This window comes from Odontesthes bonariensis, chromosome 3 (assembly GCF_027942865.1).
Source record: "Odontesthes bonariensis isolate fOdoBon6 chromosome 3, fOdoBon6.hap1, whole genome shotgun sequence".
Lineage (NCBI taxonomy): Eukaryota > Metazoa > Chordata > Actinopteri > Atheriniformes > Atherinopsidae > Odontesthes > Odontesthes bonariensis.
This window is the reverse complement of record NC_134508.1, coordinates 7,081,031-7,108,110: the sequence shown is the minus strand read 5'-3', so window position 1 is coordinate 7,108,110 and position 27,080 is coordinate 7,081,031. Positions and strand designations below refer to the sequence as shown.

At 38.6% G+C, this 27,080-nt stretch overlaps 1 protein-coding gene across 1 annotated transcript; it reads left to right on the top strand.

Moving 5' to 3' along the window:
* The first annotated feature begins 418 nt into the window (after positions 1-418).
* On the top strand, positions 419-25,689 carry asip1 (agouti signaling protein 1). The gene is made up of 4 exons (XM_075462000.1): positions 419-791; positions 21,766-21,940; positions 22,073-22,122; positions 25,102-25,689. Exons 2-4 carry the CDS (start codon positions 21,772-21,774, stop codon positions 25,264-25,266), a joined length of 384 nt encoding a protein of 127 aa, XP_075318115.1. The 5' UTR covers positions 419-791; positions 21,766-21,771; the 3' UTR covers positions 25,267-25,689.
* The last annotated feature ends 1,391 nt before the right edge of the window (positions 25,690-27,080 follow it).

The window sequence follows — 27,080 nt, the reverse complement described above, 5'->3', positions numbered from 1 at the left end:
AATCATCACCATATCAACACTGTTAGACTCTTGTTCAAGTAAACCAAATTTTTAGGAAAAAAGAACACATATCATGCACTGGGAAATGAGGGAAATAACAAGCAGATTTGGAGACAGATTACGGGAAAGTTGGTTTATAGAAACGCATATTATGCCATCTCAAAGTAACTAACAGCCAGATCTAACAGATAAAGGGGGTTTGAGAAGGCCAGTATTGGCTTCTCATAAACAGAAGCACAGGTATGTTATGGTAACCCCTGAAATTAAAAGCACATCACTGGAGTTTCTGGTTCCCATTTGCCTGTCCATCCTCTGCATAATTTGACCTTTTCTTTTCCCAAAGCCTCCGCAGCACTGGTCCCGCCTCCAATACAAACCTCCCAGTATGTCTTCATTATCAAAACCAGGACAAGGTACTTCTTCTTAAGCAGAGATAAAGGAGGAAACAGGGGAGCGGGGCATGAAAAAAAGTTTTGGAGAAGGAAAAAAAAAAAAAAAAAAAAAAGCTTTCAGGGGGCAGAGAAACGGAGGGACCAAGGGGGAAAACCTGCTACGAAACAAAAAAAAAGAAGATATAAAAGGACAAAATCAGAGGTGAACCGTGCAAAGGAGGGGGGAAAAAAGCGAGTGGTGACTTCTACACGAAAAGAACCAGAGAAAAAGGACGTGGAGCAAGAAAGAAATAAGGAGGGAACAGAAGTGCGGAGAGCCGTACGCTAAACAGACGAGGAAAACGTAACCCTGAGAGCTTGACCTACCCACAGACAGCTGGTACAGGATCCACACCCAAGGTGAATATACATTTTCTTTCTAGGCTTTTTACGTTGAAGCTGCTCCAGGATGATATTTGAGCGTTGGAGAGCCACAGAGTGGAAAGTACAGCACAGAGAGGCGGCTTAAACATTTAGAGCCTGTATGTATAGGAAATGTCAAAATATGATCCTTTTTCTGCAAAAAAAAAAGAAAATCTGATCTTAACGGAAATGATCCTTTGTGAGCTTCTTATGTGCCAGCTGCTTTAAGAGGACTTTCTAGCAGTGGCCTGTAAAGTGCAACAGGTTTAATCAACATTTCACTGTTAAAATAAAGACAGGGGCCCACAGAGTCTTTACCGAGATGCATTATTGGCTTTTGTTTCATGTTTAGATAAACTCCATGATGTGATTCAACGTTTTTTTGATACATTTATGCCGGATCGCTGGTTAAAAAGCTGGTAAAGGATCAATCGGGTTGTAAAATAGTGAGCGAGCACCACATCTGTCCAAGCAAACTCCTGCTGTAAATTCCCATCTTTATAGGTTTACGGCAACGTGTGCTGTAATAACGTTGAAAACGCCACGACAGTTTTCCTGATTCTGCTCGAAAGCCGAGCACCAGCGTTGTCAGGGCTCCATCTATCGACTAAAACACCACGGCCCATCAGCAGCACGGGATCGGCGTGTCCACAGCTTCGTCAAAATAAGCCAACAGGCAAAGGGAAAGCTGTACTTCTTACAGGCGTGGTATCGACAGCAGATTAAAACCTGAGCCGCCTCACAGAGAAACTTTCAAACAAATCAGGATTTATTCACGTCTTATTATAATCCCACAATTATAGTCATCATGTCTTAAAACTAAACTATCATTTATGCAAGATTTTAAAGAGATTTTTATGATCCGTAAAGGCTGCAACACGGTTTAACTGTCAGAAAATCATTATGTGCTTTCTATCCAATAAACTCTTGATGATAATCTTAAAATTCTTAATCAAAGTGAAATATCATGCATAATTGCATAAACAGAGGTACAGAATTGTAAAGATTATCTGCAATCTTGAACATAATATTTGAAAAATGGAGCCAAAAGATGCATCTTTACATCTTGCTGCTGCTTTTCTCATTTTTTTTCTCAAAATTTTACACGATAATAGAATTAAGTGAGTATTTAGCTGTGTAGACCATTAAAAAATCCACCTCAAATGTATCAAACTGACACGTGGACATGATGTGCATTAAAAACAGGAACACTTGATGGTGTCAGGACAGACAACATCATTTAAATAAGAAACATAATGATCGATCACTGTAAATCCTCTGAATGCTCATCCTGCTGCATCCAGCAGAATCATGCAGGCGCGTATCTACTGCTGATACAGCTGAATGTCCAAAGCATAGATACCGAATGTACAACCGAAGCTTTTCATAGCAAAGTGAGATTATTTTTCATCTTAAAAAATGTGCCTAACTCTTCATCCTGCAGTTGAGATATGCCAAGGTCAATCTTTTCTGGAAGAACATGTCTATTTCGATCCCTTTAACGTTTTGTACACTTTTTAGTTTTCTCTCTTAAGTTACTGTTGCCGTGCAGCTTCATACAAGAAGTTATTTTGTTACTATATTCAAGCAAAATCTTCACCTAAAACCCTTATTTTAATCAAATACTTATTTTTATGACAGCTTTTTACTTTTATCTGCTACATTTTCAGACACCTATATATCATTTCTTTTATTTTGCATCATTTTAAGCATCACGATCAGTGTCAGTTTACATGGATGGGACAGTTATATGTAAAAATAAAGATATGAAGACAGAGCAAAACATCACACAACAACTTCACAACTAAACAGACGAGAGGGAGACTCAAATGAAAAGAAGAGACAGTAACAACAACACACTTGATGGACGTTCATTCAGCTCTTTTTCACATTGAGGACACAAAACAATAAATGGCTGTAATAATAATAATAATAATAACTAATATTATGTCTCTGTAAAACTTACCTAAAAAATTTGATAAATAGTTCTCACATTTTCCTGTTTTTTATTTTTATTTCAAAGGAAGTAAAGAAAACAAAATAATGATCTCAAACTAGAAAAAAAAAGCACATTTAGTCCTTTTGTTGACCATTTTCTGTCTTTTCTGACAGCTTGAAATATTCTAGCAATGAGAAACAATGTTCCTCACCAACCAGGTTGTACAGCAGCAGATCAGCTTTGCAAGATGCATCCATATCACGGACCTCTTCTTCCACTTTCCACCATAAATCTTTTTAATTTATCTTTTTAATTCATTGAGATCTAACCTGTTGCTCTGTGTCATTATTCTGAAAATGGCGTCAGATTGATAGAATGAGAGAAGTTTCCAAAATTCCAATGTGCAGATGTGCATTTACTGTGTTCAATCACAAACACCGACTCCTGTTTATTTAGAGTACGTTTTAAAGCCTGTACTTGTTCACTTTAATTTAAATAAATAAGTTGAACTGTTACTAATTATTATGGTTTTATATATAAGACTTAAGTTATTCATGTATTTAAACAGATTTTAAATTTCAGTTTAACAGATTTCAGTTTAACGAAAAAAAAACGTTTTTTTAGTTACTTCTATTAAAGTCAATCAGATTACTTTAAAAACGGAAAATTATGGATAAAATGAAAGAGTTAAAATGGGACACCGTGGATGTTCTGACCCGGAGTCGTATGTGAAGTTAGGGTTTAGAACCGGCATGTGGGGGAGAGGACAGATCACTACATGGAGGAGGGCCTTCTCTAGATGATGATAATAACTTTAATGCAGGGAACCACTGTTGTGGCTCACCAAAATACTAAATAGACTGTACTTTTATATGTATATATATATATATATATATATATATATATGTAGCTGAGCACTCAAAAACACTTTTACACTCCACGTCACATTCACCCATTCACCCATTCACACTCAAACTTAGTCCACATGGTGCTCCATCATACGCATTTGTACCCAGATGGATGCATCTGTATCTTGCCCGAGGACGCTGTCGACATGCTGCCGGGGAAGCTGGGAGTCAAACCCCCAACCTTCTGATGGGCAGACGACTGCTCTTCCTCCTGAGCTCCTTTGAAATGTGAAGTCCAGGCTTCACCGAGCATCAAAAAAATCTGCTCCCACAGCAGCTGATTCCACATTTGAAGTAAACGTACTAAATTCCAAGTTTGATATTTGAGTCTAAATCTAAGGATTTGGTAGAAGCTGTATAGTTAATTATATTATGAAGAACCATGTTTGGAAAGGATTTGCAACAAGCTACACCATGAGAACCGTCTTTGTTTGGATGATATTTTGTTCTGGAAATGATTCTGATAATTAATTCTACTTTTGATTTAAAGCCCAAGACAATCTTTTTTTTTTTTTTAGAATGTTTTTTATTTGTGATGAAAATAAGAATTTTAGTTTTTTCATGACCACCGAAGGAGGAATTATTGTCCGAAACACTGCAGGTCGCCAGAGACTGTTAAAAAATTGAAGAGCCATTTCCTGTACTCTGTCTCTTTGGGATACTAACAGCGGCTCCTGAGTCTATTCACAAATGAACATCAGCACAGATGCCTCATAGTCTCTGGAGGAAATATTGGATATGTTTTACACATACCACATATCTTCCAAACAATCTGATGCTGAATTGTTTTCTTTTTGCTGAAAAATTGTGTCTCCGCAACAGCTGCAAAATGTAGCAACACTGATATCTCTTAGAATAAAAAATCCGTCATCCAAATATGAACCTGTTTAGATACATATAACTTCTGATATTTACTAATTTGCTCCACTGGTAATATCAAAAATCGAAATCGTGGCTGCTTCACGCTGGTTTGTTTGAAGAAGTCGGGGGTGGGGATTCCCAAAGACGTAGCGGCGAGTGTGCTTCGGCTGTGTTTTCCGCACTGGAAACTAGTTCCCAAACCGACATGAGCAAACCAAGCCTTCCGTGTAGATTTACACAGTCATTTGCACTCGATGTGAAAGTACACCACTCACACACTAATTAGAAGGTAAATCAAGTAAATTAATTCATGTTGAGCGAAATATTTCGATTGGTGACGCTGGCAACGCTAACATGTATGTATTACACGCAACCAAGCAGTGGTCAGTGCTGTGAGATTCGGACAATGCCTGGGTCGCCAGGAAAACGCTCCCACACACTTATTTATGTCTCGGGAATGCGGGGATACACTTAATTTGGCCTGGGGGTGGCGTATCCCTTTAAGTGTAATGAGATATTTTGACTAGAAATGAGACAAATACACTTGGTGAGACTTTGATTTTTTTCCAGTGCATGCAATACGCAGTATCCATCCCATCGATGTCATCGACACTTTCCCGGCACCCAGCATCTTTTACCAAAGCATTAGTACTAACTGAAATCTTCTCGCCCCTTAACCATTTTGTGTCACCATGTAGCCCACAAGGACCAAACACTGCCTCAAGAGTGGGTTTCCAGTGGGACAAAGGTAGCACAGAAAATAAGACGGATGAACAAAATAAGGTGCGCGATGTGAATGAATTAAACAAACTTTTTTTATAGGTTCTACTGCGATTTCTGCCATTAGTTGTAGAGGCGGCAGTAAGGATGCAGGTGTCATGGTGAGATAGACAGGCAGCAAACACAAACCCAGAGTTAGAGCCATTATTGGCCCTAAAGACCCCTCAATGTGCAATATTGTATCCCTGCCTGAGGTGGCTGTGACTGGAGATATAGCCGGTGTCTCACAGTCGGAAGGTTGCCAATTCAAGCCACAATTTCCCTTGTCTACACGCTGCACAAGTATCCATGGGGAAGTTACTGAACCCTACATTGCATGCAATGTATAGTCAAAGAGAGGTGAGTGAGTTATTGGTTTGTTTCTTTGCAGCTATAAACAAAAAAAAACAATACAGGCCACTTACTGAAAATACCTTTAAAGTGTTTTTAATGCTCTTATATAGGTAGTATTATTTTATTCCTTATGTAGCAGAGTTCACCAATATATGGGTATCCAAATTTCAGATTACATTTGCTTCATCTGTACATCCACTGGACTTCTATGTAGTTTCTAAAATACTTTCTATTATTAGATGTGCTCTACTTACTCTGCTTAGAATCTCAACCTCCAAATGAATGCTGATTAGGATCAAATTCCTTTTTTATGCCCCAGTCCAGGCCCTGCTGTAAACTTTCTCTAAACCTTACCAAGAAGTAATTATCAAAGCTAAGCACAATTAGATAAAATAATTAAATATATAAAAACAAATCATAAAAACAATAAAATAATAAGTCATCTACGGGTGGGTTCCACTTGCAGTGTCTTATGTTTGACCCACTCATGCACCACAACCTCCTCTTTGTATGGACTTTGCTATATTTACCATATATATATATATATATATATATATTAATATATTAAAATATATTTATATATAAATAATAAGTTTTTTGAGTGAACTCAAAAAAATTATTAATATTTACAATGATTGTATATAAACAGCAACAATAATAATACAAATTCTAATAAAAATACTTCTACCACTACTAATAATTAAAAATAACATTATTAAAATATTATTTATTTATTAATAGATAAATAAAATCATAGCACTCACTTTGTGCCGTGTTAAAGTAAACACATGAGAACGACGTGCTGATGTTCATATGAATCTTATTTCCCTCCTGCTGCTTGTTTAGAGGATTCTATTTTCAGGTATGAACAAATGATCTATTTGGTTTTAATTGGAGGTCTCTCCTGACTTTCTTAAGCTTTTTTGCAGAAACGGAAAGAAACTGTGGAATAAAGTCATCTGAATCCTTGACACATTTGCTTGAAATGATCGCAACACTGAAATAAATTTAATTTGAAAAGATGAGAAATAATACTTGCTCATGAGAATTAGTTTCATGTAGGACAACATAAAAAGACGAGGATGCCAGATGTGACACAGATGTTAAAACCACCATCAAGCAGATTTATTCTCCTGAAGTCGTCCCCAAAATGTGCCAGAAGTCTTCTGCTTCTCATTTACTTTGTATTCAAGTTAAGCATTTCTACTTCTGAAAAAGCACAAAAAAGCAACGAACTGTCATCACGATAAAGAATATCAAAAACGTCTTTAACTGGAACCAAATTATACTTGAAATATGTTCAAATATTCAAGTTACAGCGAAGTACAAAAAATAGATAAAGATAAAAACAGCGTTGTCACACGTTTAAATCAAATGGCCTCAATAAGTTTTAGAATTTGAAGAGATGGAAATATAAGCTTTTAGTTGAAAACTGCATTTAGAGAAGTTGCAGTAAAACTATAAAGTTTTAAAGTTTGCACAAAAGTAAAACTGAGAAGAATTTCTGAATGAAAGTTTCTGCCCCCCCCCCATTTAAGGGACGCATGGCATTTTTAAAGGTAGTGTTCATTCATTTTGTCCTACTTTAAAATATGCTGATGATGTTATTCTGTGTCAGGAGACGGCTGTGGTGAACTCAGACGTCATCGTTTCGGTTTCGGTACAAAAATGGAGGAATTAATAAACGATGAAAACGTCGTAACATTATAACAGCTTAGTTGTGCTTTGATATACATCAATACATTTATTTACACTTATATCAGATGATGACGAATTGCTTTTTGTAATAATGTTGGTGTAATGTCCTGTGGGCGTGACACTGTGATGGACTGGCGACCCGTCCAGGGTGCACCCCGCCTCCCGGCTACAGCCCCCCTGCAACCTGACAGTTGGATTAAGCGGTTATTGTTTTTCCTTTTTACAAGTTCCTCATTCAAAGTGTTCTAAATGAGCAAAACCAAACTTTTTAGATGGTTCTCATTGATTTTTATTTCAGAATGCTCTTAGGGATAAGACACATTAAAACTTAAAGTTCTGCTACTCGTCTACAGATCACAGAATGGTTTAGGTCCAGAATACATGAATGACATACTAGCAGAGTATAAACCCAGCAGAGCTCTGAGATCTGCTGACTCGGGTCAGATAGTAGAGCCCAGAGTTCAAACTGGACCTGGTGAAGCAGCTTTTAGCTGTTATGCTGCACACAACTGGAACAAACTACCAGCAGAACTGAAATCAGCCCCAACTGTAAGCACTTTTACATCCAGGTTAAAAACATTTCTCTTTCCGTGTGCTTATGGTTGAGTTTATATTTTTATTTTTCCCCTCTTCTTTGATTGCTTTTAACTGTGTTTTTAATTTTTTTTCTTTAAATTGCTGCTTTATGCTGTTCTTTTAAATGCCTTGTCTTTATGTAAAGCACATTGAGTTGCCTGTGATATGAAATGCGCTATATAAATAAAGATGCCTTGCCTTGCCTTGCCTTGCCTTTAGTGCAGACTGTAAAGTAATTGTAATTATTTATGTATTTTGACAAATTACTTGTCAAAGATTGACTTATTTTCCTGTTGAAAGTAGTAAAAATATATTTTCCAAAGAGGGTTTGGATGACTTTGTGTCGGCACTTCCTGTTTAAGTTCGAATCCGAATGCTTTTTCGTCTCTTTTCCGAACGTTTTTTTTAACCAGCTCTGTTCCGTTGTTAAGGATCCGAAAACCAAACAGGGTGCGACGTTTTCGGTCAGTGTGTGTTTATCTATTGTTTAAGACTCTGATTCTGAACAGCAAACGCATAAAACACGAGGAGGGGACGGAGGCCTATGTGTGAAAGTGAAGCCAGCAGTCTTTGCAACAGAGCAAATCAATTTCCAAAGGAACCCTGTGAATTTACTGCCAGCCTCCATGGTGATGGAAATTGCTGCAAATTATTTCAAAATTAGAACCAGGCCGCTTGGGTGCTCTGATGTTATTCTTCCTTCAGCCCTACAAGGGTTTCTTCAGAAAACGTGTGTGTGTGCGATCAAATAGACATGGACAGAATCCGATCCCTTGAGTGACATTTAACTGGTGCCAGTCAGATGTTTTGTCCCGGTGTGGCCAGAGAAAAAAAAACTGACCTTCTTTGATGCGAGAACTGGTCTTAGTCGGATTGTCTGGACACATTAAGTTTGATTTCTTATACATAGTTCTCAACTGTTATACCAGCTGTTGGACAGTGAGGGGCCAATGATTTATAGGCGCAGTAGCTGAAACCGATGCCGCTCCATGTAACCCGTGTAAAGTGTGCCTTTAATCTGATGAAAAAGGCCCCTTTTAGGATCAACTGAACAGAGGAAAAGAGGAAAGATGAATATGAAATGTTCACGAAAAAAACCCAGTTTGTCATGAAAGTGTTTAATAATCTAAAACTTTGTGGGGTTGTTATAATAATACAGTTATTTCTTTATTTTTTGGTTCATACAAAAGCAGTTTTTGTGTGTGTGCCTTTAGTTTGAGCACACACACACACACACACACACACGATCTTGCACAGTGGACGTGGCAGCAGAAAAGTCTGTTTCCTGTCAGGGTGTGCCGATCATTTAGGTGGTACATAAATTACATAATAAAGTAGGTATGTGACACAAAAAAAAAAAGCAAGGTCAAAGGTCAAAAAGCCAAACGAGGAGCTGTTAAGTAACACAGTTGGATTCAGAGTCAGGAATGTTTTGCATTGCACTGCTGCGAGTCTTTAAAGTCTGTGTTACGCCCTCATATTTAGACATATATCTCATTTGTATTGGGCGGTTCTCTCTATCGAATACAAATAGAACATCATGGCTCGACAGTGTCGGATCCAAACATCAATGCAGATATTATGAATTACAACACGAGTATGCGCCGCCGCCGCCGCCGCCACCGCCGCCAGGACCCTCGGGCGGCTTGCAATATTTCTGCCGGTACCCAGAGGTACAGTTGTGTTTCTAAAATAAATGTGTCGAAAATGAAACGATGGAGCTTCGCTGGCCTCGTGATAAGTCAATAATTCACCCGTTCATGATTCTAATCCAGTTCAAAGATGCTTTTCGATTTTCAAAGACTTTCTCCATTTAATACCTCAGATTAGATCCCATTCAGAATTATTCAGATCACAGATCACACGGTGTGATCCAAATAACACACGACATGCGTTTCACAGGGTTCATTCTTTTCTGGGTTAAATGTTAAATAATGCGTGCCGCTGTTCTGCTTCTTCTTCTGCTGTTTCTCCTTTCATGGCAGTGCGACCTAAAGGAACAACACATGCAACTCTTTTGTTCCACTGAGGCTGGAAAATCACTGAGTAATCATCACAGTATATTTTTGCTATTAGGCTGCAAGCTGCAAGATGCCAGTAAAATGTAGCTGGTGCTAATCTTCTTAACAGCCCTTTACATATTGGTCTGACTATACTGAAGAATGGAGGCGTCGGAATGTGCTACAGAGTTCACCGCTACATAATCCAACACAGAACCAGCGTCTCCGCGTTTTTGACGAGACTTAAACGGACTAATTGTTTTTTTCCTGCCCATTGAAGGGAAGAGAACTTTAATTAGATCAGAAAAGTTAACTATTTAGCAGAAGAGAGTGGGTTTTCTTTGACAGAGAATGCTTTTAAATGGGCGATAAAAGGGGTTTTATTTGAACAATAATAAAAGTATTGCCGCTTTTATGCTTTTTGTATGTGGTTAGCTTTCACAATGGAACTTGTGTTGAAAAGGTTGTGTTTTACATTTCGACATGAACAGATTTGTTTCTTGTAAACAATGCTGTATAAAACGTTTTTTTATAAATCGAGTAATGTCCATACCTGTATTATAAAAGAAGAAACAGTTTATACAGTCCATTAAATCACCTGTACCAGTCTTATAGTTGGTCAAAGTCAATTCTAATTAGTAGTTTCTGCCACTGTTATATATAAAACACATTGAAAATCTATTTCCAACGGGATTTATAAAATATTTAATAATGAAATAGCTTTTTTTTGTCAAAGTCAAAGTGGGCTAACTTTATTCACAAATCAAACAAAAAATGCCTTCATTTTGATGAGACAATTCAACTTGGCTGTAAATGCAGGTTTTTTTAAAATTTATTTTGAAATACGTGCTTTTATGTTGAAACAAGTAAAACAGGAAGTAGCGCCGGTTAGCTCAGTGAGCTTCACACAGAGACCGAGGAGCACCTGTAACGCTGAGATTACCTGCTAGTTTATTTGTATTTTATTACTCCATGCTTCGTGGTGTTTGCTGTAACTGTGTGAATGTGATGCATTCAACAGACTTTTACAATAATAAAACCTGCGTTAATGCGCGATAAAATATTTATGGGCATTAAATAATTAACACGATAATAACAAGTTAAAGGGATAGTTCGCCTCTTTTGACATGAAGCTGTATGACATCCCATATTAGCAATATCATTTATGAACATTTTCTTACCCCCTGCTGCGTCCTATGAGCCGAGTTCCAGCTGAGTTTTGGTGTTGATGAAGGTAGTCCGGCTAGTTGGGTAGGGTCCCGAAAATAAAGCGTCTTGCTTCTCAAAACAATATGCGTTCAAAAGAGTAATACATTTGCATCACAAAATTGTCCCTCCAGAAAAAGTCAGACCTCACAATCGCTTGGCGCTATTTCTCTCCCTTCGTATCACTGCCTGCTGTGTAAACTGTGCAGACCGAAGAGCAGACCGAGCAGCAAACACCGTAACAGGTGTGGCTGTCGCTAGGTGGCTGAACGCATTGATATGAAGGGAGGCAAAAATAGCGCCAAGCGATGTGCATTTCTACTGAATTACATGACAAACTCTAAATGCATGTACAGCTCCACTGTGACATAGTTGGTTTTAAAAGGTGTCACGGAACAAACAAAGATCTTGGCATGGCATAGATAAATAAATACTTAACTTTAGTGAAAATGATGTGGAACATGAGAATAACGGGAATCAGGTCAGGCAGGTCAGGTATAAATGGCATGAATGAAAAACAAAGATCCGGCGACAAGACAGGGGAGACAGGAGACTAAATAGAGGGCTGGGAGTGATTGGAGACAATGACAGACAGGTGAGGGGCATTAACTAATTAACAGAGAGAAGGGGAAAACCAATGGCAAGACTGAAAAACTAAACATGAACTGAAAATCAAAACCTGGACCTAAAACATGAAACTAAAACATAAAACTTAAACAAAGTCCCATGGCGTGACAAAAGGTGGTTTTAAGCTTAAACTCACCTAAATCTAGGAGTCCTTTAAGGTGTGTCGTTCTTATTTTTCTTTTCTCTCTTTTCATATTATATAGAATAAATAGAGCTGCCCAACAGAAAACAAAAACCTCGGGATGTGTTACCATCTCACAGTTTCCGTTCCATGGACTGTGACACACTATGCAAGTAAACAAAAACGGCTATTACACATTTTCTGGTAAGACTGAGCTGCTTGAACTTGAAATGAATTCTTCCAACAGAATACTGTGACGAAATTAAAACTTTTTGTTTTGTTTTGCGCTGGAAATCTAAAGGGATTTTAGTGGTGCAACACGTCTTTACACTAATCTGCACATATTTTTGTTGCTCATTATTACTTATAACATTATTACTTTCCCACTTAGCCTTTTCGGTCAGTGTTTCACCTCTTATATCATTCATGTGTCAGTGCACCAGTAGGAGACATCCTACTGTGGCTGCAGAAGAATGTGCTTCATGTCAGCGTTCATAACCCTACGTATGTATGTGATAATCATTTAAGTGGTACAGAAATGACTTGATTCACTCAGTGTGTGATCAAACGGCAGAACAACGAGGTGTTGAGTAACTTAAAGTTACGCTCAGAGTGATGAATGTTTGTATAGCTCTGGAGGAAGGCAATGAGAAGTCTGTTTCTCCTTCAGTTTTAAGACATTTCATGCACCAGTGAAGCACTCCAAGGGTCTATGTTCACAGACAGCTGCTCTTGCACTTCACGTTAACTTCACATACAAATCCTATAAAGATCAGCTTTGACAGCATTTGAAGTCCTAAGTGCAAAAACACTCTCAACCAGAGGTTACGCTAGACCTTTTCGTTGTCCGTCATTTTGACTGACAGGGTCCTAAAAATTTACCCGTTGCTTTAATTTTAAAAACGATAATAATGACATATTCAATAGCATTTAATTTAAATGTAATTAATATTCAGTCCAAACATGCTGAATAGAGAATCCACACTGTGCCATCACACATCAAGCAGATGCATAGCCTACATGTAACTTTTTCTCCGCAGTGACAAAACCACCGACTGTGGCCCCAGTAGCCACATATGAACCATGAAATTAAACGATTGCACTTAAAGTATGAACACTTCACCTGCTGTGGCCTGAACAGTCTCCCACCTTCCTCCTGGTCCGCATGGACTTGAATTCAGAGGTGGGTAGAGTAGCCAAAAATTGTACTCAAGTAAAAGTACTCTTACTTCAGAATAATATGACTCAAGTAAAAGTAAAAAGTAGTCATCCAAATAATTACTTGAGTAAGAGTAAAAAAGTACTGAGTAACTGTTGAGTAACATCTGATTTATTTGTTAACACAAGCATTCAATCAGACAGACAAAAATACTAAATAATCATCTTTAGGCGAATTAGAGTTCATCCAATTGATAAAATAAATTAAAATTAATTCATTCATTACAAAATAGCTTAAATTAAAATAATCCAGGTAAATTCAAGTACTTCAATAAAAAATAAGAGAGACTTAGGAAATGTTTAAAACATATGTAACCCATATGTAACCTAAAAAACAAACATTCGCCTATCCATGGGGGGAAAAAAACGAGTTTAGGAAACTTACCGCTACATGTTTCCTCAAGTTAGATGTTGAGTTTCTGCTGAAATGTGCGTTTGTTTTGGTTGACACAGAAGACACATAATGTAGCTGCTGTTTCTCACTCTTTGTAAGGTAAACATGCTTTCAGTATGAGGCCTCGTCTGTGTCTTCATTTCCCACCGTTGATTCTGACATTTTTCATCTGTTTCTTTGTTTGTTTGCTACGACTGCTAATGCTAAAGCTAACCCGTCCCGCCGCTGAGATTGAGTATGGTCACGTGACCAGACTGCACGGCTGCGTCTGATTGGTGGAACACAGTCAGGTGGTAGAGCCTTTGGTGGAAGTCTCTCTCTCTGTCAGAATAAAACATTAAAATGAGGCGTACGCGGGGGATAAAAATAATGAGGCGTAGAATACCAAAGAGGTAAGAAGAAAAGTAACCAGCTCATTGTAGCCTAATGTAGCGGAGTAAGAGGACAGCTTCTGCTGCACACATCTACTCAAGTAAAAGTAAAAAGTATAGTGGTTTAAAACTACACCTAGAAGTATAATTTTTTCAAAAACTTACTCAAGTAAATGTAACGGAGTAAATGTAACTCGTTACTACCCACCTCTGCTTGAATTGCGTGCCCGCTTTTGCGTCATCAAATGTCTCAAGTGGGACTGCTGCAGAGGCTGTTGTCATCAAGTTTTGGACTTTTGCCTCGGAGAGACGATTTCTCATGGCTGTTTTGATGTTGTTCTGGAGGCTGAATCCGCGCTCTGCCGCCACACTGGAGACTGGAATTACAAGCTCCACTTCAGGTGAAGCCAACAGGTCGTGCATCAAGAGAGACAAGAGCTAATTTATATGCTCACTCGCCACCAAGTGGTCAGGGGTGTGAATTGCAATCTGTCAAAATGACAGATGTCTTTCAGATATTCCCGTCACCGGTGACCGACGGAAAATATTCGGTTAACGCGACCCCTGCTCTCAACATACAGCTTTTGTTTTTATATTTTGCACTGCATTCAGAAATACTTTAACTTTTTAAACATCCCTGCGCTCCTCAGTAGTTTTCAGAATCAATAAAGTCTGTCATTAGCAGAGGACAAACTGATCCTGGCTGCCCCCTAAAGAGCATTTTTGTATTTGTGGCAATATTTAGTGTTTTAGATGACGGTTGTTATTGTGAAAAAACAGCTGACCACTGACATAAAACTACAGATGTTGTTGTTTTTCTGTAAAAACGTTGTTTTGTTGTTTCTGTTTTCATCATAGATGAATGGGAAGTTTTATATATGTATATACAGATGTCAACTCCACATGTAGAAAAATGTGAATATGTGACAGATAAATGCAAAAAAGTTGGGTAAATTATTTAAAAAAAAAAAAAGAATCCTGTGATTTCTACACTTAATTTGGCTGTCATTCATTCTCTGGCAGATAGTATGATCCCAAGATTGTTCTGTTTTTTTGTTTGTTAATACACATTTGTTTTTTCCATTTAGGCTTGCAAAATGCTTGTATGCAAGTACATGCAGTATTCATTCAAAGTTCTATTGTGTACAAAATACAGTTTTATGAGTTTGGTGATATATACGTATAAACATATAAATATGCCAGTTCAGCTGGAAACTATGTGTATTGTAAAAGGAAATGCATTATTGCAGAACCTTTCTAGTCTTGTTGACCACTCAAAGCACTTTACTGTACAAGCCATGCTCACTCACCTTCAATATACTGGAACTATTGCACTATCACGCTTACAAAGCTGGGCACATCAGAGGGAAATCAGAGCTGCTGGGTTCAGGATCCTGCTTTCTTCAGCATGTGGACTGAAGGAGTGGTGAATTAAACCTCTGATATTCTGAGAGAAATGGATGCCCCCTCCCTAGCCACAACTGTACTTGGGATCATTATTTTGGCCTGCAGAATGCTTTAATGATGCTCTTGAGAGCACTTCAAACTGTATCTGCGGAGTATCTTGTAGATCAGCCCGACTTTACATCTCCGTACATCTGCTTACATTTTTGCTGCTTGTCAACTCTCCTTCTGAGTTTTCGGTTATTGTGCCACCTTTTTTAAATTATATGGCTTTGAAATCTATCCACACACTTTAGCGCAGTTTGCAAGCCTCATGAGAAATGCTTTGAACGTAAACAGATGTGGTGCAGGAGGGATGTTGACGTGGTCTGAGGTGCTACATGACACATACAATGCGTTAAACCTTCTTTCTCGGTGTTTGAACTGCTTTCAAAGGACCTGCTGAATGCTAGAAGTGATACTCACATATCACAGACGTAACTATATTGTAATTTTCAGAATCTAGTGAATATGATTCTGGATTTCAGCACCTTTGAACAACCTGTTCAAATCTACTGATGACATGGATTCTCAACCATATTGCACTGCCAAGTTTCTACAGAAGCCTAGAATAGACCAGAATAATGTGCATTTCGTGTTTTCTTTAAGGCCGGCATACTTTTCTCTACTTTATTGGAAGGGTAGGGTGTGAGCTTTCACTATGCACTGAACCTTTAAGTGGATAAATACACAAAATGTTTTTTTTTGTTCGTTTTTTCCACTATATTTTATCAGGATGGTAAAGATACACAACATTTGAACTCAATATTACTGCTGCAGCATTTTCCAGATGTGTCTTTAAGTATTGATATGATACATATTAAACTCTTTTGCATGGATATTAGTCCAGAAGGTCACGGTGTTAGTCACAATTTAATCAGTATTGCTGATTTTTTTTTGGTTATGTTGAGGACTCCAACATGCCGACCATGTTATCTTTCTAGTCTAATTTTAAACACCTTTTTTTTTTGGCTCAGCCTAAACTTAACCATAGAACACTAAATATTGAGTTGGACAGTGTAGTGGTAAAATTGCCACCTTTCATGTGGATGACCTGGGTTCATATCCCCTGCATGAAAATTTCTACCTCCAGTAGGGGTCCTTAGGCAAGACCCCCTTACCCTACCAGCATAAGATACACAACATTTGAACTCAATATTACTGCTGCAGCATTTTCCAGACGTGTTCCAGGGCTTTAAGTATTGATATGATACATATTAAACTCTTTTGCATGGATATTAGTCCAGAAGGTCATGGTGTTAGTCACAATTTAATCAGTATTGCTGATTTTTTTGGTTATGTTGAGAACTCAACCACATGCCAACCATGTTATCTTTCTAGTTTAATTTTAATCACCTTTTTTTTGGCTCAGCCTAAACCTAATCATAGAAAACTAAATGACAGGTTGGATAGTGTAGTGGTAAAATTGCCACCTTCATATCCCCTACATGAAAAGTACTGCCCCCAGTAGGGGTCCTTAGGCAAGACCCCCTTACCCTACCAGCGTATGGTGCTTTGGATAAAAATGCAAATGCATAAACATAAATAATAGAGCAATGGAGCTACAGTTCCTCTCTGGAATCAAGCCTTGTTCTCTTGGTTGAAAGTTTTTCTAAATTTCTCCACCACCGCCGGTTCCTGTCCCAACACTGGACTTTAGTTGGACTTCGTTGCATACTTTTTCCTTGTTGTGTCAGAGGAAATCGGTGTGTCCACCAAGCTGCTCATTTACGTTCCTACACATTAAGTGCCATAAGCCAAGCTGCCAGAAACTGAACATAAAATAAAATAAATTACTCACATTCCACTGAAAATGTGCAGACATTTAGCGGTTTAGACATTTATTCACTCTCAACGGTACAAGTTGAAAAATATGATAGAAGGTGTCTGTTATGGAGATCGAGAGGTCCCATCACTGACTTTTTGCAGATGATCCCTCTAGCATCATCTCACGAGGCCTTTGATAGCTCACTTGAGAATTTGCAGGTCAGTGTGATGCAGCTGGAATGAGAATCAGCACATCCACTAGTGATAAGCATGGCCTCATATTTGGTAATGAAGACTAAGAGACTTGACAGACTATCTGGCGCTTTTAACAGCAGAAAGTTAGAAAAAGACAACATGGAGCCTGGCTGAACCTTCCTGCAGGCCTTAAGGTCCGAACCTACATCTTAACTATATATCCCACAGGGCTACTGCCTTTGACATGTTTTATTGTTATTACTTTTATTTAGAATTGCCAGTGTGACAAAGGCAACAGTTTTTGTGTGTCACTCTGTGCTGTACAAATGCGTGCGGGTGAAATGAAAACGCAGTTTGTGAATCTTAACTAAAGGTGTTATTTTAACTTGAATCTGTGTCAAATGGCCCCAAATAAAAACCTAATTGGACTCACCTATTTCCTATAACATCAACATTTAAATGAATGTATTAATACGCAAGAAATCCTCTGATATATGGTAAATGTAGCGGTGAGCCTTCTCCTTGTGGCAAACACACCATGATCTGCCATTTAATGAACGTAAATGAAGACTATACATTTCAGTTTTCATCAATGCTGTCAGAAAGGTGATCGTTCCATTAATTTACACTGGAATTTCTGTTTGACCTAAAGTTTGTAAAGCACCTCCCATACCGTCAACTGTTTATGTCAACTGACAAATGATAGATATTTGAGGAGAAAATATTTTGCAGATGTAAAATAAAGCAGGCCAACACACACATACACACACACACACACAAGAATTACATTGGGAAAAAAAAGATAAAGTTTATAAAACATGAACTAAAGTTGTACAACTTCTTTCTGCTTGTGTGGACACACTAATATGACTGTTTGTGGAAAGAAAAACGAGTTAAATGCTATGATAAACTGAGCTGGAACTCTGTCCCTGCAAATTCTGAGTTAACTCAAACAATATGGAGGCTGTTATGGGATGAAAAGATTCTTTCTCTCGACACAAATAAGCCTGAAATCATTATTTTGTCAGATTTTCTTGTCAAACCTCCAATTCCATGTCATTTTAGTATACTTTTTTTTTTTTTTTTTTCACAGACTGATGCAATAAATATTGAGCAATTTAAAACTTGACAGCTGCAGCATGAAAACAACATATGTGCAGCTTATGTGCAGCAAAGATTCAATCGACACTGTGGATAAAACCCAGTCACACATGCTTAAAAAACTCTTTTTTAAATATATGTAGACATAATAAAGCCACATTGTAAATAGAAGGAAAAAATGATGAACATAAACCCAGAGTTAAACTCCTTAGTTGTTAAGAACCTTTATTGGTCTCAACAGTATAAAGCTTCCAGGAAAAATGGAGTTAGGTGGCAGACAATCAGATCAGGTCTCATAGAGTCTTGTTTTACCACAGATCTCAGGTCTGTGTCTTCATATTCCTAATACATGATTAAGATTAAGTAAGGTATCTTGATCTATGGTTGGATTCAGAGCAGCCCAAACCATGTTGTCCATCCTCATCAAATTATTGAACCTGAGGAGGCGGTGGTTCTGTACACCGAGCTCCCACCTACTATTTCATACATCTTTGTTTAGCTGTACTCATATCGCTCCAATTAACAGAAAAAAAGCCACCCTGGAGCAACTCTACATAAGGAAGTCTGACCACTCCATCCTAGCAAGCACTTGGCAACAGTGGGAAGGAAAAGCTCATTTTTAACAGGAAGAATCAGTGAGGACGGCCTCTGTCTTGAAGAGAGAAAAGACAGAGAAAAAGAGCTATAATAAGCCAATGCTGCCCAGAGCTTGCTCGTTGATGGAAGAGTCAATGATTACAGGTGAGAAATATTCAACTATAAGAAATATTCAAACCCAAAGATACCTCCAGGGAAAGAAAAGCACAAGCGATGGGGAGCATGTTTCTGGCTCGATTTGTGAAATGAAACGCCTGGTTAGGGTTAGGAAAATAAATACTACTTTAGGGTTAGTGACAGACCGTCACTATGTCATGAAGTGGCTGAAAGACTAGGCTGTTTTGGCCGAGGAATGCACATATTATTTTTTGTCGTTTGGGAAGCAGGACTTTGTCTTTAGATTTCTGTTGCCTGGACGGAAGAATAAATCCAATCCAATTTTATTTATAAAGCACTTTAAAACAACCACAGTGGACCAAAGTGCTGTACAGAAAAATAAAAACAGAATTAAAAGAGTAAAATACAAGAATAGATTAAAAGACATAAAACAGCTATACAATTTAAATCAATAATGATACTAAAATAAATAATAATAATAATAATACATTCAACATCTCACATTGAGTGGGTCATCCAATAACTGGAAGGTTATTGGCGGTTCAATTCCCCTTCTCGCCACTCAAAAAGATCGGTGAAACTGACAGCTGAAGGTACCTCAGTCCACCTCCTTGCCACGACCGAGGTGCCCTTGAGCAAGGCACTGTACCCCCCCCATGCTCCCCGGGTGCTAACTGATCCTAAAATGTGTGGGCATCCAGTGAAGTGAGGCTAAAACGGGGGAAATATTCCTTGTATTTACGTGTGCCAGTTAAAAGACGTGCAGCAGTCTTTTCTGAATCCCTGAATCTTTTGGTGGTAAAGTCACCATCACCAGAGTTCACCACCCTGGTAACCAAGCAGGCTGATCTGTTGACCAAAATGAATTATAGAATCAATTCGTATTCAGTATAGAACCATGTCAATTAACAATGTTCCCAAAAATAGGTGGATGGATAGTTACGGAACATACATTTTATTCCATCTATTTTCTCGTGAAAACGAGATAATTAATTTGAGATCTCGAGAAAACAATGATGGTTTTCTCGAGATAACGAGTTAATTTACCGATGGTTTTCAAGGCCACTTTTTCTCCCCAGTCCGCCCCTGTTTATATGTGTTTATATGTCTTTATGTATTTCTGGCAAAGGTGTACCCATTTTTACCCCCCTTTCATTGAAAACTGAATAAAGTAGCCTATGAATCAAACATGGAATGTGGAGCGTTTGTGTAACAGTTCTGCTTGTGAAAAGCAAATCCTGCTGGTGTGACAAGCAAAACAATGATCGTTTGCTCGAGATAACGAGTTATTTATCTCGTTTTCTCGAGAAAACGATAACGGCACCTCTCGTGCATCATTCCGTAACCATGGAGACGGGCTGGTCCCCTCAGCTGGTCACTGATGAAGTCGACTATATCAGCAGGATCACTTAAAGGCTGAGTTATACTTCTTTTAACTGTGCTTGCGTCTTGCGCTTGCGTTAATGGCGTTTATGCTTAATTTTGCTTTGTGAGCGGTTGCGTGTGCTGCGTGGCGATTCACAGGCAGGACAGTAGGTGGAGCAGCGGGTTTTTTCAATGACAAGCCTACTACGATGAAAGGAAATTCACCACCAGGACCTCTTCGGCAAGTCTCTCTTCAAGTGGATTCATGCTTCTTCTTCTTCTTCTTCGCTTTCTACCATGGCGTTTGAAAACATAGACATAATATATTATGTCTATGTTTGAAAACAGTGGTCTTTTATTAGGGGATGAATGTGATGTAGATAGTGGCTTGCGCTCGCGTCTTGCGTGAAGTTTAGAAAATCGAGGTGACACACGCAAGCACGCAAGGGGGGGCTTGCGTTGCGTCTTGCGTTGCGTCTTGCGTCACCGACCATAAATCAGGCTTTAGATGTAAACGCCTATTGAGCTGCAGTCGAGCCGGCCGTCTCCGGCTACTTTATTCAGTTTTCAATGAAAGGTGGGTAAAAATGGGTACACCTTTGTCAGAAATACATAAACACATATAAACAGGGGCCGACTGGGGAGAAAAGTTGGCCTCGAAAACCATCGGTAAATAAACTCATTATCTCGAGAAAACGATCAAAAAAAAGTTTAGACGTACCACGTCCGCTCTGGGCTTCCATGTATCCATCCATTTTCTATGCAGGCTTAATCCAATTCAGGGTCACGGGGGGGCTGGAGCCTATCCCAGCTGCCCATGGGCGAGAGGCAGGGTGAACCCTGGACAGGTCGCCAGTCCATCACAGGGCCACACAACCATGCACGCTCACACTCACTCCTAAGGTCAATTTAGAGTCACCAATTAACCTAACATGCATGTTTTTGGATGGTGAGAGGAAGCCGGGGTACCCGGAGAGAACCCACGCATACACGGGGGAGAACATGCAAACTCCACACAGAAAGCCCTCAGCCGAGATAACGACATAATGATCTTGTTATCTCGAGAAAACCATCAGAAAAAAAGTTTATACGTACCACGTCCGCTCTGGGCTTCCGTAGATAACAGCTGTTTGTGCTTAGATTGTTTTGTTGCAATGGCTGGAAATTCCAAGTAGAGATTGAATTTCATACATAGGACATACGGTATATAGATACTTACACTCACAGACACACACACATATATATATATATATTGTGAATTTACTTGAAGTTTATGTTTGAATTTCAACTGTTAAAATTGAAATTTCCAACTAGCTAAAACAAACATTAATCCTCGTTGTTGATGTTTTTCCAGAGAAAAATGCATGCCTCCCTGCTGTTCGGCTGCTTTCTCTTTGTGGCTGTGACGCGGTACTTCCCTGGGTCGGCCCACATGATGCCCGATGAGGTACTTTCCACCAATAAGGTCGTTGTGTCCAACGCTTTGTCTCAAAGCATAGAAATAGACTCGCCCCCTGTTGTTATTGTGGGTAAGTATGATCTGCTGTGTTCATGACTTGTTTTTGTGAGAGCTGTATTTCTGCCACAGTATTAACATCACTTCAGCGTCAGTAATCACACACCAACTGGAAGGATCTTTCTTTTCTTTCGTTCTCTTTCAGAGTTGACGAAATCTGTGAAGAAGAAAGAGAAAACAAAAAAACAAAAAAAGGTTGGTTTTAGTTTTTTTTTCTTTATAATTGGGAAGATTACACGACACACACTGTGTCCTCTGCCTATTTTTTTTTATTTGATTTGTTTTGATGCAGAAATGCATGCCATCAAAACAGAGCTGCATATATCTGGAAGTTCATTATTTACTTTGAAAAAAAGAGCAACCCCAGTGACTTATAGCATATATAACAAGAACTTGGTATTTGTAAAAATGTGTCTGTATATTGTGTACACTAACATATAGAAGCTGAACTGGTTAAATGGGCTCCAGCACCTGAGGCCCTTTGCTGCATGTCCTCCCCTTCTCCCCGGCCACCTTTACAACTTGATTAAAGGCCATGACATAAAGAAATATGGATCCAATTATTGCAAAACTTTTTTGCAACAGTGAAACAAACAAATACTAAGACGAAACTGAAAAGTTGAGCATGGAGAATTGATCGGGTCAATACTTTGTAGGGCCCTCAAACCTCTTTGGTTTTCACTATTTTTTGCTCATTCCTGAAAGCTAAACTGCTCAAGCTCCATCAAGCTTGATGCATTTTGCTGGTGTGCAGCAATCTTAAAATAATACCACAGATCCTCAATCAAACTGAGGTTAGATTCCAACTAGGGCTGGGCGCATTAACTCGTTATTATCGCGTTAACTTGTTAATTATTTTACGCTGATCAATATTTTATCGCGGATTAACGCAGGTTTTATTATTGTAAAAGTCTGTTGAATGCATCACATTCACACAGTTACAGCAAACACCACGAAGCATGGAGTGATAAAATAAAAATAAACTAGCAGGTAACATCACCGCTACAGGTGCTCCTCGGTCTCTGTGTGACGCTCACGGAGCTACTTCCTGTTTTACTTGTTTCAACATAAAAGCACGTATTTCAAAATAAATTAAAAAAAACTACAGTCAAGTTGAATTGTCTTCTCAGTGTAGTAGTTCCAGTCTAAAATATCACTTAAAGGCAAAACACACAACTGATAGCAGCAAGTCATTCAAGGAAACAGACAGTGGAGCGAGGCTTCTACATAAAAACTACAGAAAGATGCTGATGTTAAAAGTGTGTTTGCACAACAAATGTTATGGCACTTTCATTCATATGGCAGCACATTTAAAATAAAACTAAATGCTAAAAGCTATACACTACTTTTGAATTCAATTTTGGATTTTGCGTACAAATGTGATTAATCGTGATTAATCAGGGAAATCATGTGATTAATTAGATTAAAAATTTTAATCGTTGCCCAGCCTTAATTCCAACACATTTTTCTCTCTTGACCACTCAAATGTTGCATACCACTCATGTCGAAAGGTGAAATTCTGGCCCTTTGCTGCATGTCCTCCCCCTCTCCCCTCTCCCCGGCCACCATTCTGCCTTTACAACTTGATTAAAGGCCATGACATTAACAAACATAGATCCACACAGGAGTTTTGATGCAAACTCCAGCAAAACTTTTGGCCTGGAACCTTCATCAGAGCATGAAAGCGTTTTTTTTTTATTAATACACAGAAATGAGCATGTTATTGGTTCAAACAGACACATCATATTTAACTTTCTCTTATTTCGTGTTTTTTAATTAGGATTTTATTAAAAAAAAAGATAAACGAGACCCGAGGAACTGGATACTTAACAGTGTAGTCTTCACAAACTAGGAAACCTGCAAGTTTCACTTTAAACTCTCTCAAAGTTTATCTACTGAGCCCAAAAACGTTATAAGTTGCAATTATCCAGATTTGACAGTCCAGGAATGTATGTGGATGTAGCAACTCAAGGTCAGTAATTAGTTCCAGTGCATGTTCAACTTCCTTGGCAGCACAATTCCTTTTCTCCGGGTAAGGTCCCTTGTATCTCCTTTCCCTGTTCACCATATTTGACCTTAGCGTGCTGAATGGGGCCTTTTTAGCCAAACACTGCAAAAGGTTACGAGACAACAACACTATCAGGCACAGGTAGTGGGAAGGTTTTCCAAATGTTCATGTTCTCTATGCTGCTTAAGAATCCAATGTAAACCTTTATGTTCAAACCATCTCACTACGTGGAATACTAAACTTTCTGCAACTTCTCATGATCCTTATGACAACCTTGGTTTAAACCTGGCACTGATTGTAATTGTATTATAATCTTGACCATGAAATGTGATTGAAAGCTTATAAAAACCAACCTTAACTAATTCTACAACAGTTCTTAGGTTATAATCCAGTCATACCATTACTTCAACAGAAAAATAAATCCAAATCATTCTTTCATAGGATAATACTGGTGTAATTTTTAATTTTTTTTAATAACTGATTTTTTATTTGACATATACATACATACAAACACATAAGGGGTGTATATTATATGCAGTTATACTTGCTTTAAGTTCTTTAAAAGTCCTTTCTCTCTTTTTTTTTCTTCCACTGACTAGATCTTTGTAAATTGCAGTCAGTGTTTTGCACCTTTACATCATATTTCCGCTAATCCAATCCTCTTCTTCGCTCTATATGCCCTAACCAGCATTCTGCGTTAATATGAGTACTTTACAAGTGAGAAAAACAACCATACAGAGTACGAGTCATTTACAGGTGAGAGCAACAACAATACAAAAAGAAAAAGAAAGAACTTACTCTTCTGTAATTAATGAAAAAATAAAAAATAATAAGAAAAACAAGAATATAGAGGTAATTAGAGTCCCGGCATTGCCTGTACTAATAATGACCATCTTCTATCAAACATGTCTGTTTTCAACTGTAGTCTTGCTGTGATGTTTTCCATGATAAACACATTTTTTACCCCGTCTCTCCATTGCATTATGCTTGGAGGCTGTGGTTTCAACCAGGAAGCTGTTATACTCTTCTTTGCTATCAGCAGCAGGATTCTCAGTAAATATTTAGTAAATAAATACTGGTGTTATTTATTAATGTTAACTGTATCAGTTGACTTGCATCCGTATGATCAGCTAATGCAACGTTCCCTTCTTCCTTGTTTCTCTCAGAGCAAATTCAGTGTGAAGAAACGCCCTCCTCCTCCAGCAAACTGCATCCCTCTCTGGGGAAGCTGTAAATCTCCAGGCAACGTGTGCTGCGATTTCTGCGCTTTCTGCCAGTGCCGGCTCTTCAGAACTGTCTGTTTCTGCCGGATGGGCAACCCCCGCTGCTGAAACAGGCGGCCGCAGCCCCGCGCAGCTCCCAGCCAACAGAACTAAACCCCATGCTAAAGCAAACCACCTGCAGTGAACACCGTGAACGGTGATTCACCCCTTGCCTTTAGTTTGTAATTTTACCCAAAAGTCCCAGCATGAGAGCACTTTATAAAAGAGGACTGCACCACAGTGAACTGTATTAAAATCTAACACGGTGTAGGGCTATAAGCACTGCTATGAAACTCGCAAATAAAAGTTTTAAGACGAGTTTTTCTTTTTCCTTTGAGCTTTTACCACACATAGATGGAATTAATATGACAAAATGTATATGCTGCTTTATGTTTACACAGGAACATTCGATATCATACATTTTTTTTTTACAATAAATAGTTGTTATCCATTGAAGCTTTTATGAATAAAATTCCTTCGTGGACAATTAAATCTTTTGTTTGGATTGTTTTTTTTCTTTCTTCCACATTTGAAAGTCTTTCGCTTAACTACCAGTGGGTTAATTGGCTGTTAAGTTTAGTAAAGAGAGTGGCGGTAAAGGCTCTGCAGTAATAGTGAGTGGGGTTACATGGCACTGAAAGGGTCAGATTATTGGCTAAATTACAATAAGACTGAGTTATTAAATTCATGTAGACACCTTAATCTGACAAGAAATTGGGTCGAATCGAGTTACTCGCGATCGGATTAAGACCCCGAGATAACTCGGTTGAAAGTCAAAATAAACCTGCTTGTAGACGCTGAAGCACGTGGTGAATTGGACTTTGGGTGCTGCGAATGCTCCAGATTTTTTTCCCGGGGTCGAGAACCGGAAGTCAAAGGAGACGATATTACTGTTGTCGTCGCCGTCAGAAAGAAACAAACAACGCGATGGAGAATGCTCCGTTGGGCATCGAGTTTGTGCAACAAGCAGCTCATCACAGACCAAATGTAGGAGCTTCATCTTGCTCTGCGTTCGCCATCTTTCTCGAATGCCTGAGTTTTTTGTTGTTGTTGGTGGTGAAGAGGTCAACAGGAAGTGGCTCTATTAGCAACAGCTGGAATGGGTACAGCGCCACCTATCATAACATGACATGCTTTGTGCCTATGATTCGATTCATTCACCGCCATATATCCAAGGATAATTACCCTTGCTCAACTCAGTCTTATTGTAATTTAGCCAATAATCTGATCCTTTCAGTGCCATGTGACCCCACTGAGTGACACAGTCAAATAAACATTGAGTCAAGAATAAAATGACTTCTATCACCACCCTGGAAAGGCTACATACCCAGCAGAACAGCTTAAATCTCAACTGGATGAAGCAGCTATGTTTCGTTGATGGAAGAGATTTCCTGAAAAAAAAAAAACTAAAACAACAGCCTGCGCTGAAATGTGCAGTATATATATATATAAACACATATTCTGGCAATCTAAAGCAGCAGCCTTTCAACTCAAGTTTACCCAGTAAGCTGCAATTACTCGGCTGAACCAGACAGCTTATTTTTTCAATTCCACACACGTTTCTCAACACAACGCCGCTCTTTCCTGATGGGGTTTGCTTTGGCGTATCTCAGGGATGAAATAACAGAGAGTTGATACCCTTTTGGATGGCGTCGGACTGGAAACCCCAGGCAGCGTTGATATTTGATGTCACCTGGCCCTGACGCAACGTGCTTGTCAATTAATGAATCATTCATTGAAAAAAAAAAAAGAAAAAAGTTTTGTTTTATAAAATTAAACGGTAAATTTGGTGTATGTGTGCACACAGGATTCACATGTTTGTTTGACCCAATTATAGTCAATATTAACGATATTGATACAGCGTACATTGAACAAAATGAGAT

Coding starts and splice junctions, on each gene's coding strand:
- asip1 (XM_075462000.1), top strand. CDS start 21,772: ATGCATGCCTCCCTGCTGTTCGGCTGCTTTCTCTTTGTGGCTGTGACG. Junction 21,941..22,072: donor GCCCCCTGTTGTTATTGTGG/GTAAGTATGATC, acceptor GTTCTCTTTCAG/AGTTGACGAAATCTGTGAAG. Junction 22,123..25,101: donor AAACAAAAAAACAAAAAAAG/GTTGGTTTTAGT, acceptor TGTTTCTCTCAG/AGCAAATTCAGTGTGAAGAA.